The 12,155-nt window shown below is 42.5% G+C and overlaps 1 protein-coding gene across 2 annotated transcripts in view; it reads left to right on the top strand.

Annotated features, from left to right (window-relative positions):
- Positions 1–12,155, top strand: part of parga (poly (ADP-ribose) glycohydrolase a) — a 120,797-nt gene that overhangs the window by 47,361 nt on the left and 61,281 nt on the right. For both annotated transcript variants that reach the window (XM_064949985.1, XM_064949984.1), the window contains one exon: positions 3,581–3,673. In XM_064949985.1, coding sequence (XP_064806057.1) covers positions 3,581–3,673 — 93 coding nt within the window. The remainder of the gene's footprint in view (positions 1–3,580; positions 3,674–12,155) is intronic.

Raw genomic sequence — 12,155 nt, 5'->3', positions numbered from 1 at the left:
TACATATAAACATATCACTCACACACTTTCTATTGCATGTTTGACATATTATCCTGAATTCATTACAACCCCACTAAATTTGTCGCAACGGAAACGTAGTGAACACGTTTAAATAAAAAAAGAGAACCTTGCACAGTGTAGTGATCATGTTGTTGATTTTCATTTCAGAAATGTTTGTTTTCACACTAAATTGATAAAATAGTAAAACCAGGATTTTAAGCTGATTTTCAAAATATTTAGAAATATATAATTCTCTATTGTTCTCTGTAAATGTTGAATATTGATGGTTTGAATATGAAACTTGATTGATTGAATTACATGTTTTAATTTAATGAATTGTATTAATGTCTAAAAATATGGCTTTCGCTATCTTTATTTTGGCAGGGTACAATACATTACAGCTGTATAGCACATTAGACTGTTTTTCTGGGCCAGATAGATGTCAATGTTTGGCCTCTTGGAAGGTTTGAGCCCCCTCCCTTGCAGGCTTGTTTTTCTGGGCCAGATAGATGTCAATGTTTGGCCTCTTGGAAGGTTTGAGCCCCCTCCCTTGCAGGCTTGTTTTTCTGGGCCAGATAGATGTCAATGTTTGGCCTCTTGGAAGGTTTGAGCCCCCTCCCTTGCAGGCTTGTTTTTCTGGGCCAGATAGATGTCAATGTTTGGCCTCTTGGAAGGTTTGAGCCCCCTCCCTTGCAGGCTTGTTTTTCTGGGCCAGATAGATGTCAATGTTTGGCCTCTTGGAAGGTTTGAGCCCCTCCCTTGCAGGCTTGTTTTTCTGGGCCAGATAGATGTCAATGTTTGGCCTCTTGGAAGGTTTGAGCCCCCTCCCTTGCAGGCTTGTTTTTCTGGGCCAGATAGATGTCAATGTTTGGCCTCTTGGAAGGTTTGAGCCCCCTCCCTTGCAGGCTTGTTTTTCTGGGCCAGATAGATGTCAATGTTTGGCCTCTTGGAAGGTTTGAGCCCCCTCCCTTGCAGGCTTGTTTTTCTGGGCCAGATAGATGTCAATGTTTGGCCTCTTGGAAGGTTTGAGCCCCCTCCCTTGCAGGCTATGCATCTCAAATACCCTATGCTTTTTTTCCCTAAAGTGTGCACTTATCCATTACCCACATGGGGGGTCCTTTTGTAGCTCAGTTGGTAGAGCATTGCCGCATACAACTTAAAAATGAAGATGGTGTCAATGCCACAGAGCGATGAGACTGACCTCTATTTACAAAAGTATGTCGAACATTCCATTCCCAAGTCATTGGCATTAAATATGGAGTTGGTACCCCCCCTCCCCCTTTTTGCTGCTATAACAGCCTATGCTTTTTTCCTAAAGTGTGCACTTATCCATTACCCACATGGGGGTCCTTTTAATAGCCTCCAGTTTCTAGAGCATTTCCACTAGATGTTGGAACATTGCTGCTATAACAGCCTCCATCTTCTGGGAAGGCTTTCCACAGATGGTGGAACATTGCTGCTATAACAGCCTCCGCTCTTCTGGGAAGGCTTTCCACTAGATGTTGGAACATTGCTGCTATAATAGCCTCCACTCTTCTGGGAAGGCTTTCCACTAGATGTTGGAACATTGCTGCTATAACAGCCTCCACTCTTCTGGGAAGGCTTTCCACTAGATGTTGGAACATTGCTGCTATAACAGCCTCCACTCTTCTGGGAAGGCTTTCCACTAGATGTTGGAACATTGCTGCTATAACAGCCTCCACTCTTCTGGGAAGGCTTTCCACTAGATGTTGGAGCGTTGCTGCTATAACAGCCTCCACTCTTCTGGGAAGGCTTTCCACTAGATGTTGGAACATTGCTGCTATAATAGCCTCCACTCTTCTGGGAAGGCTTTCCACTAGATGTTGGAACATTGCTGCTATAACAGCCTCCACTCTTCTGGGAAGGCTTTCCACTAGATGGTGGAACATTGCTGCTATAACAGCCTCCACTCTTCTGGGAAGGCTTTCCACTAGATGGTGGAACATTGCTGCTATAACAGCCTCCACTCTTCTGGGAAGGCTTTCCACTAGATGTTGGAGCGTTGCTGCTATAACAGCCTCCACTCTTATGGGAAGGCTTTCCACTAGATGTTGGAACATTGCTGCTATAACAGCCTCCACTCTTCTGGGAAGGCTTTCCACTAGATGTTGGAACATTGCTGCTATAACAGCCTCCACTCTTCTGGGAAGGCTTTCCTCTAGATGTTGGAACATTGCTGCTATAACAGCCTCCACTCTTCTGGGAAGGCTTTCCTCTAGATGATGGAACATTGCTGCTATAACAGCCTCCACTCTTCTGGGAAGGCTTTCCTCTAGATGTTGGAACATTGCTGCTATAACAGCCTCCACTCTTCTGGGAAGGCTTTCCTCTAGATGATGGAACATTGCTGCTATAACAGCCTCCACTCTTCTGGGAAGGCTTTCCTCTAGATGTTGGAACATTGCTGCTATAACAGCCTCCGCTCTTCGTTGCCGCGGGGACTTTCTTCCATTCAGCCACGAGCACTAGTGAGGTTGGGGCAATTAGGCCTGGCTCGCAGTTGGCATTCCAATTCATCCCAAAAGTGTTCGATGAGGTTGAGGTCGGGGTTCTGTGCAGGCCAGTCAATTTCTTCCATGGCGGTTAAGGCAGCCCCCCCCCCGCACCTCTGAATCAGAGAGGTTGAGTTAAATACGATGCAATTCAATTGAATGCATTCAGTTATACAACTGACTAGGTATCCCCCTTTCGCTTTCCACGCTGATGGACCTCACGTTGTGCACGGGGGCATTGTCATGATGAAACTGGAGAGGGCCTTCCCCGAATTAGTGCCACAAAGTTGTAAGCACAGAATTGTCTAGAATGTCATAGTATGATGTAGCGTTAAGATTTCCCTTCACTGGAACTAAGGGGCCTAGCCCGAACCAATGAAAAACAGCCCCAGACCATTAGTCCTCTTCCACCAAACTTTACAGTTGGCACTGTGCATTGGGGCAGGTAGTGTTCTCCTGGCATCGCCAAACCCAGAGTCATCGTCGGACTGCCAGATGGTGAAGCGTGATTCGTCACTCCAGAGAATGTGTTTCCACTGCTCCAGAGTCCAATTGCGGCGAACTTTACACCACTCCAGACGAAGCTTGGCATTTGCACATAATGGTGATCTTAGGCTTGTGTGCTGCTGCTCGGCCATGGAAACCCTTTACATGAAGCTCCCGTGAACGGTTCATGTGCTGACGTTGCTTCCAGAGGCAGTTTGGAACTCAGTAGTGACCGAAGACATGATTTCTACATGCTACGTGCCTCAGCACTCGGCGTTCCCGTTCTGTGAGCTCGTTCTGTGAGCTCGTTGTTGCTCCTAGACGTTTCCACTTCACACTGACAGCACTTACAGTCGACCGGGGGCAGCTCTAGCAGGGCAGAAATTTGACAAAATTACCTGTGCAACATTGAAAGTCACTGAGCTCTTTAGTCAAGCCATTCTACTGCCGATGTTTGTCTATGGAGATTGCATGGCTGTGTGGTTTTGTTATTGTTTATTCATGCATGATTTAAAACCCAATAGGCTAATTGTTTTTTTAAACAACTAAACATAAACAAACCTCTTCTCTTCCTCTCCAAGGATCTGGAGCCCGATGTCGTTCATCATCTGTTTCGGTCTCTGCTGCCTGAAATGGTCCAATTAGCACTGAGTGTGTCTGAGCTGTGCAACAAGGTAACTACATATACAGTCTGTCTGTGTCTCTGTCCTGTGTTCCTTCTGAATCATTCACACGACACAGAAGCTCAAAACGTGACTCAGTATCTAAGCTGAATGCAAAGGTAACATCAGGGTATATACATACAAACACCCTGTGAGTGGGGTAAACATGCTTCTCTCTAAATAGTGAACTACTTTGGACAAGGGCTTAAGTGAAAAGTAGTGCACTATATAGGGATTAGGGTGCTGTTTGGGATACTACCCTGGATGTACAATGCAGATCTCTAGCCGGAACATATTCATTAGCAGGCCGTCCGTCAGCCAATCAGTCAATAATCACATTGCTCCCTAGTGGGAAGTCCAAGATTGAGCTCTGGGAATTTGCACCCCCAAAAAATTAAAACAAGCCTTTGGACTGAAATGTGCTTTTTGAAAGTAATATGGCAGGGATAATTTCACATATGATTTGTTTGATTCTGTATGCTTTTAAATGCATAATTAAAATGTGCGTGTGTGTATATGTATGTATATATATATATATATATGCGCGCGCACACACACACACACACACACAGTGGGGAGAACAAGTATTTGATACACTGACAATTGTGCAGGTTTTCTAAATCTAAAACAAAAATCCAGTAATTCATTTGCATTTTATTGTATGACATACAGTGGGCAAAAAAAGTATTTAGTCGGCCACCAATTGTGAAAGTTCTCCCACTTAAAAAGATGAGAGGCCTGTAATTTTCATCATAGGTACACTTCAACTATGACAGGCAAAATTAGGAAAAATTAAAATGACATTGTAGGATTTTTAATGAATTTATTTGCAAATTATGGTGGAAACATACACATACAGTTGAAGTCTGAAGTTTCCATTCACTTATGTTGGAGTCATTAACTTGTTTTTCAACACCTCCACAAATGTCTTGTTAACAAACCTATAGTTTTGGCAAGTCGGTTAGGACATCTACTTTGCATGTCACAAGTCATTTTTACAACAATTGTTTAGACAGATTATTTCACTTATAATTCACTGTATCACAATTCCAGTGGGTCAGAAGTTTACATTTACATTTAAGTCATTTAGTTTACATACACTAAGTTGACTGTGCCTTTTAAACAGCTTGGAAAATTCCAGAAAATGATGTCATGGCTTTAGAAGCTTCTGATAGGCTACTTGACATAATGAGTCAATTGGAGGTGTACCTGTGGATGTATTTCAAAGCATACCTTCAAACTCAGTGCCTCTTTGTTTGACATCATGGGAAAATCAAAAGAACTCCGACCAAGACCTCATAAAAGTCTTGTTCATCCTTGGGAGCAATTTTCAAACGGCTGAAGGTACCACGTTCATCTGTACAAACAATAGTACGCGAGTATAAACACCATGGGACCACGCAGCCGTCATACCGCTCAGGAAGGAGACGCATTCTGTCTCCTAGAGATAAACGTACTTTGGTTCGAAAAGTGCAAATCAATCCCAGAACAACAGCAAAGAACCTTGTGAAGATGCTGGAGGAAACAGGTACAAAAGTATCTATATCCACAGTAAAACGAGTCCTATATCTACAACCTGAAAGGCCGCTCAGCAAGGAAGAAGCCACTGCTCCATAACTACCATAAAAAAGCCAGACTACGGTTTGCAACTGCACATGGGGACAAAGATCGTACTTTTTGGAGAAATGTCCTCAGTTCTATTTTTTGTTTCATCAGACCAGTTATGTTTGGAGGAAAAAGGGGGAGGCTTGCAAGCTGAAGAACACCATCCCAACCGTGAAGCATTGGGGTGGCAGCATCATGTTGTGGGGTTGCTTTGCTGAAGGAGGGACTGGTGCACTTCACAAAATAGATGGCATCATGAGGCAAGAAAATGATGTGGATATATTGAAGCAACATCTCAAGACATCAGTCCCCAAGCATACTTCCAAAGTTGTGGCAAAATGACTTAAGGACAACAAAGTCAGGGTATTGGAGTGGCCATCACAAAGCCCTGACCTCAATTCTATAGCTAATTTGTGGGCAGAACTGAAACACTGTGTGTGAACAAGGAGGCCTACAAACCTGACTCAGTTACACCAGCTCTGTCAGGAGGAATGGGCCAATATTCACCCAACATATTGTGGGAAGCCTGTGGAAGGCTACACGAAATGTTTGATCCCAAGTTAAACAATTTAAAGGCAATGCTACCAAATACTAATTGAGTGTATGTAAACTTCTGACCCACTGGGAATGTGATGAAAGAAATAAATGCTGAAATAAATCATTCTCTTTACTATTATTCTGACATTTCACATTCTTAAAATAAAGTGGTGATCCTAATTGACCTAAGACAAGGAATTTTTATTAAGATTAAATGTCAGGAATTGTGAAAAACTGAGTTTAAATGTATTTGGCTAATGTGGATGTAAACTTCAGACTTCAACTGTCTACACTATATTGTGTGTGTGTGTGTGTGTGTGTGTGTGTGTGTGTGTGTGTAAAGACAAGATTAAATCAGCATTGGTCTGATGGGTGACAATATTAGCCTATCACGTGTGAATGATGCCCAGCATTAAAAAAACAATGCCTTTCTTTTGCAACTTTTTTTGAAATCGCACACCTCATTTAGCCTAGCCCATAGGCCTGTATCTTTTTTAAAATAAGGTTTTGTATCACAACTAAAGCGGCCAAATAACGTCTTTAAAAAAATAAGCACATTAATCTGCTTTACAAGGGGTGTAGAGCCTAACTGAGATACATTAAGCCACGCGTGAGTTTGGGGAAGATAATTTTCACCATAAGAAACCTTTATAATTAAAGTGTTACCTGCATAATTGCATTTGTGGTCACTTTTCCGCTAATGGGACATTCCCACTTATAGCCTACTACCATGTGCACATTGCTGCACTTATAATGTGAAGAATTAGCCTAATAGTTTATCAACATTTAAAGCTAAATGTTCGGATCCATTGCGTCAGCCACATTGCATAATTTTTTTTTTTATTATTATTATTTTTTTTTAAATGCCATTGGTTGTATTCATTTGGGCTCTATCGCATCCCACAACTGTCCCAGACTATGTTTGGAATATTTATTCGCACAGAATAGGTCAACTTTTGTTCTGCACTGTTGCTGTTTGTTAGGTCTACTCACGTTGTTGGCTGGCGAAAAGTACATGTAGACGGTTCTTCTGTTTTTTTGCACCTCGGAATTGGAAAAGGACGAGCACAGTTCCATCCCCGATGTGTCTCTGTCTTCACTTGTAGCCTTTGAGAAAGACCCGATCATGTGACGGAGCGCACAGCACTCAGAGAGAAGCGTACAACGGCCACTGACCAACGAAAGGCATGGATAAAATTTTTTTTAGGGTGCGTTATGACCACACAAAGGGGATGCCTCCGTGAAATTCATTATCATTATCAAGTGCTTGTCAAATTGCGACTGAGTGCCTGATGTCGTGTGTACAGCCTGCGCACAAAAACAAAGCGGAGCTCATGCCTTTTCAAGCAACTTTTTTCAAATCATCATAAGAGTTGCATCATGCTGCCTTACAACGTATTAAACATCTCAACATAAAGACAATAATTATTAAATAATTAATATACATAATTAATAACTATAATTAATTAAATTCAGTAGGGGAAGAGGTAGTTGTCTGGGCTATATTATAGATGGGCTATGTACAGGTGCAGTAATCTGTGAGCTGCTCTGACAGTTGGTGCTTAAAGCGAGTGAGGGAGATAAGTGTTTCCAGTTTCAGAGATTTTTGTAGTATTAAACATCTAAACATTAAGACCAACATTTGTAGAACTAAAAGTTAATAACTCTAAATGAAGCATGTAGGAACACCTATTTCTTTAACCGCTCAACACGGAATAGCCCTGTGTGTCCCTCAAATCCTTTGGAGAAAATACCCTTTTTATTTCATTCAGCTTTGTTCATTTATATTCTTAGTATTATAAATTATTAAATAAGGCCACAGAATTCTAAGCAAATCTTGTCTCTATATTACATATTAGACTTTTTAAAAATGTTGATGTTCCAAAGGTCATCAGTGTGGAAGCCAGGAGATGCTAAATGTTTATTTTTTTTTTTTTAATGTTAATTAATGTTCAATTGCCCATAAGACCTACAGTTATTGCTTGACAAATCACCGGTTGACACAATTTCGTGACCGCCACAACCCTAACATAACTGTAGAGCATGAATCGCATGTTAAGACAGGTAATTAATAGTTATCAGATATCTAGCTGGCAGACATTTAGTTGTGAATTCTATACTGTAACTAGATCACCTGGCGCATGCTGCACAACAAGGCTCTGGTCTCTCGTCGTTGTGTGTAAACAAACACCGTGTGACTGGGGATTTGCCTGTAAGCTTCATAATGAACAATAATGTGACAGGTGTAATGAACAATGCAATCTGCTTTTATCTCCTAACGGTATTGCACAAGTTTGACTGCAGGGATTTACTTTAAGTTGCTACAAATATTCAAATGTATTTATAAAAAATAAAAATACACTTTCAATAAATAGTTTCAACGGTATTGACGATATTGGGGGAAAACCAGCATGATGCTTTTCCCCCAAATGCCTCAGTATACGGTATATACAAGCCTTAGGCTACATGTTGACATGTTAAAGACCATTCCCTAACATGAGCATCAGTGAACCTCCCCAAAAAATAGAAAGACAACTAGATTCCACAGCACAAACCGATTCCCGAGCCCCCGGATTAGAGCTAACTTGGCCATAAAGAGTCAGCTAGTCTGAGATGAGATTGAGCCTCTTGAAATCTATTGGTTTTTCCGTGAGGTGCTGCTGGAGGAGCCTGGACCAGAGATTAATGGGAAGGCCCAAACCGAATGGGCTCAGTCCCCATTACATTCCTCCTCTCTCTGACTAACACCAAATTGGGAACTAGTGCCGATCTAGCTCTCTGATTTATGTATTGAATGTGTCAGCAGTCATGACGGTGTGTAAAGATTTGTAATTCTTTTGATTTGAACAAGGGACCACAAAAAAAAAAATACCTTCATCATTTTTCCTTAACCACCATTTTGTGAAAAAAAAGGATTGTTCTCTGTCGTCGCGGTGCCTTTGTAGCTGGTTTTGTGCCGATTTAGGACAAATCTGGTCTCGTGTGTCGTCTATTCTACATTCGTCTCGTTCCACTGTGCTCTTTTTCACTTACATTTTATGCCATAAAAAATGACTACCACTCACGTTAAAGACATTGCGTATTTGCTAACCCTCAATCCGGATTAGTAATTTAGCCCTACTTGAGTTAAATAGATTATAGATGACCCTCGACTGTGATTAAGGCTATACTGGTTGATTTGAACATCCCCACGAGTAGGGCCTAAATTAGTCTTTTGTTCAATTTACTTAATATCATTCAGCTGCCTTGTTTTAAATGACCAAACTCATTATTTTAACCTCCCTTAATCAACGCTATGTCTGCTTCCAAAATGGCACCCTATTTGAAATATCAGTGTTTCCCAACTCCACTCCTCCAGTACTCCCAAACAGTACACGTTTTATTGTAGCCCCAGACAAACACACCAGATTCAACTTGTCAACTAACTGAGTTTGTCCGGAGCTACAATAAAATGTGTGCTGTTTGAGAGGACTGGAGTTGGGAAACACTGCCCTAGTACACTACTGTTGACCAGAGCCCTATATAGTGCACTACTGTTGACCAGAGCCCTATATAGTGCACTACTGTTGACCAGAGCCCTATATAGTACACTACTGTTGACCAGAGCCCTATATAGTGCACTACTGTTGACCAGAGCCCTATATAGTGCACTACTGTTGACCAGAGCCCTATATAGTGCACTACTGTTGACCAGAGCCCTATATAGTGCACTACTGTTGACCAGAGCCCTATGTAGTGCACTACTGTTGACCAGAGCCCTATGTAGTGCACTACTGTTGACCAGAGCCCTATAGAGCCCTATATAGTGCACTACTGTTGACCAGAGCCCTATATAGTGCACTACTGTTGACCAGAGCCCTATATAGTGCACTACTGTTGACCAGAGCCCTATATAGTGCACTACTGTTGACCAGAGCCCTATATAGTGCACTACTGTTGACCAGAGCCCTATATAGTGCACTACTGTTGACCAGAGCCCTATATAGTGCACTACTGTTGACCAGAGCCCTATATAGTGCACTACTGTTGACCAGAGCCCTATATAGTGCACTACTGTTGACCAGAGCCCTATATAGTGCACTACTGTTGACCAGAGCCCTATATAGTGCACTACTGTTGACCAGAGCCCTATATAGTGCACTACTGTTGACCAGAGCCCTATATAGTGCACTACTGTTGACCAGAGCCCTATATAGTGCACTACTGTTGACTAGAGCCCTATATAGTGCACTACTGTTGACCAGAGCCCTATATAGTGCACTACTGTTGACCAGAGCCCTATATAGTGCACTACTGTTGACCAGAGCCCTATATAGTGCACTACTGTTGACCAGAGCCCTATATAGTGCACTACTGTTGACCAGAGCCCTATATAGTGCACTACTGTTGACCAGAGCCCTATATAGTGCACTACTGTTGACCAGAGCCCTATATAGTGCACTACTGTTGACCAGAGCCCTATATAGTGCACTACTGTTGACCAGAGCCCTATATAGTGCACTACTGTTGACCAGAGCCCTATATAGTGCACTACTGTTGCAGAGCCCTATATAGTGCACTACTGTTGACCAGAGCCCTATGTAGTGCACTACTGTTGACCAGAGCCCTATGTAGTGCACTACTGTTGACCAGAGCCCTATGTAGTGCACTACTGTTGACCAGAGCCCTATATAGTGCACTACTGTTGACCAGAGCCCTATATAGTGCACTACTGTTGACCAGAGCCCTATATAGTGCGCTACTGACCAGAGCCCTATATAGTGCTACTGTTGACCAGAGCCCTATATAGTGCACTACTGTTGACCAGAGCCCTATATAGTGCACTACTGTTGACCAGAGCCCTATATAGTGACCAGAGCCCTATATAGTGCACTACTGTTGACCAGAGCCCTATATAGTGCACTACTGTTGACCAGAGCCCTATATAGTGCACTACTGTTGACCAGAGCCCTATATAGTGCACTACTGTTGACCAGAGCCCTATATAGTGCACTACTGTTGACCAGAGCCCTATATAGTGCACTACTGTTGACCAGAGCCCTAATAGTGCACTACTGTTGACTAGAGCCCTATATAGTGCACTACTGTTGACCAGAGCCCTATATAGTGCACTACTGTTGACCAGAGCCCAGACTGTTGACCAGAGCCCTATGTAGTGCACTACTGTTGACCAGAGCCCTATATAGTGCACTACTGTTGACCAGAGCCCTATATAGTGCACTACTGTTGACCAGAGCCCTATATAGTGCACTACTGTTGACCAGAGCCCTATATAGTGCACTACTGTTGACCAGAGCCCTATATAGTGCACTACTGTTGACCAGAGCCCTATATAGTGCGCTACTGTTGACCAGAGCCCTATATAGTGCACTACTGTTGACCAGAGCCCTATATAGTGCACTACTGTTGACCAGAGCCCTATATAGTGCACTACTGTTGACCAGAGCCCTATATAGTGCACTACTGTTGACCAGAGCCCTATATAGTGCACTACTGTTGACCAGAGCCCTATATAGTGCACTACTGTTGACCAGAGCCCTATATAGTGCACTACTGTTGACCAGAGCCCTATATAGTGCACTACTGTTGACTAGAGCCCTATATAGTGCACTACTGTTGACTAGGGCCCTATAGAGTGCACTACTGTTGACCAGGGCCCTATATAGTGCACTACTGTTGACCAGAGCCCTATATAGTGCACTACTGTTGACTAGGGCCCTATAGAGTGCACTACTGTTGACCAGAGCCATAGGATGCCATTTCATATGCACCTTTGTCTTTTCTTGCTCCTTAAGGAATGAATGAACCAATCAATCGCCACGTTTTAGGAACAGGCAGGAACCCTGGTGTTTTTGGATTCACAGACCAGGGCTTTAAATGGCCAAAATTATTATGTTGACCTCCTTCAATCACTGCTTCGGCCGTTTACTCCACTACTCCTATTTTACTCCACATTTACTCCACTACTCCTATTTTACTCCACTACTCCTATTTTACTCCACATTTAGTCCACATTTACTCCACTACTGCTATTTTACTCCACTACTGCTATTTTACTCCACTACTATTTTACTCCACATTTAGTCCACATTTACTCCACTACTCCTATTTTACTCCACATTTAGTCCACATTTACTCCACTGCTCCTATTTTACTCCACATTTAGTCCACATTTACTCCACTACTCCTATTTTACTCCACTACTGCTATTTTACTCCACTACTCCTATTTCACTCCACTACTCCTATTTTACTCCACTACTCCTATTTTACTCCACATTTACTCCACTACTCCTATTTTACTCCACATTTAGTCCACATTTACTCCACTGCTCCTATTTTACTCCACATTT

Source organism: Oncorhynchus masou, chromosome 31 (genome assembly GCF_036934945.1).
Source record: "Oncorhynchus masou masou isolate Uvic2021 chromosome 31, UVic_Omas_1.1, whole genome shotgun sequence".
Taxonomy (NCBI): Eukaryota; Metazoa; Chordata; class Actinopteri; order Salmoniformes; family Salmonidae; genus Oncorhynchus; species Oncorhynchus masou.
Note: the sequence above shows the minus strand (reverse complement) of the source record. Positions and strands in the feature narration are given on the sequence as shown.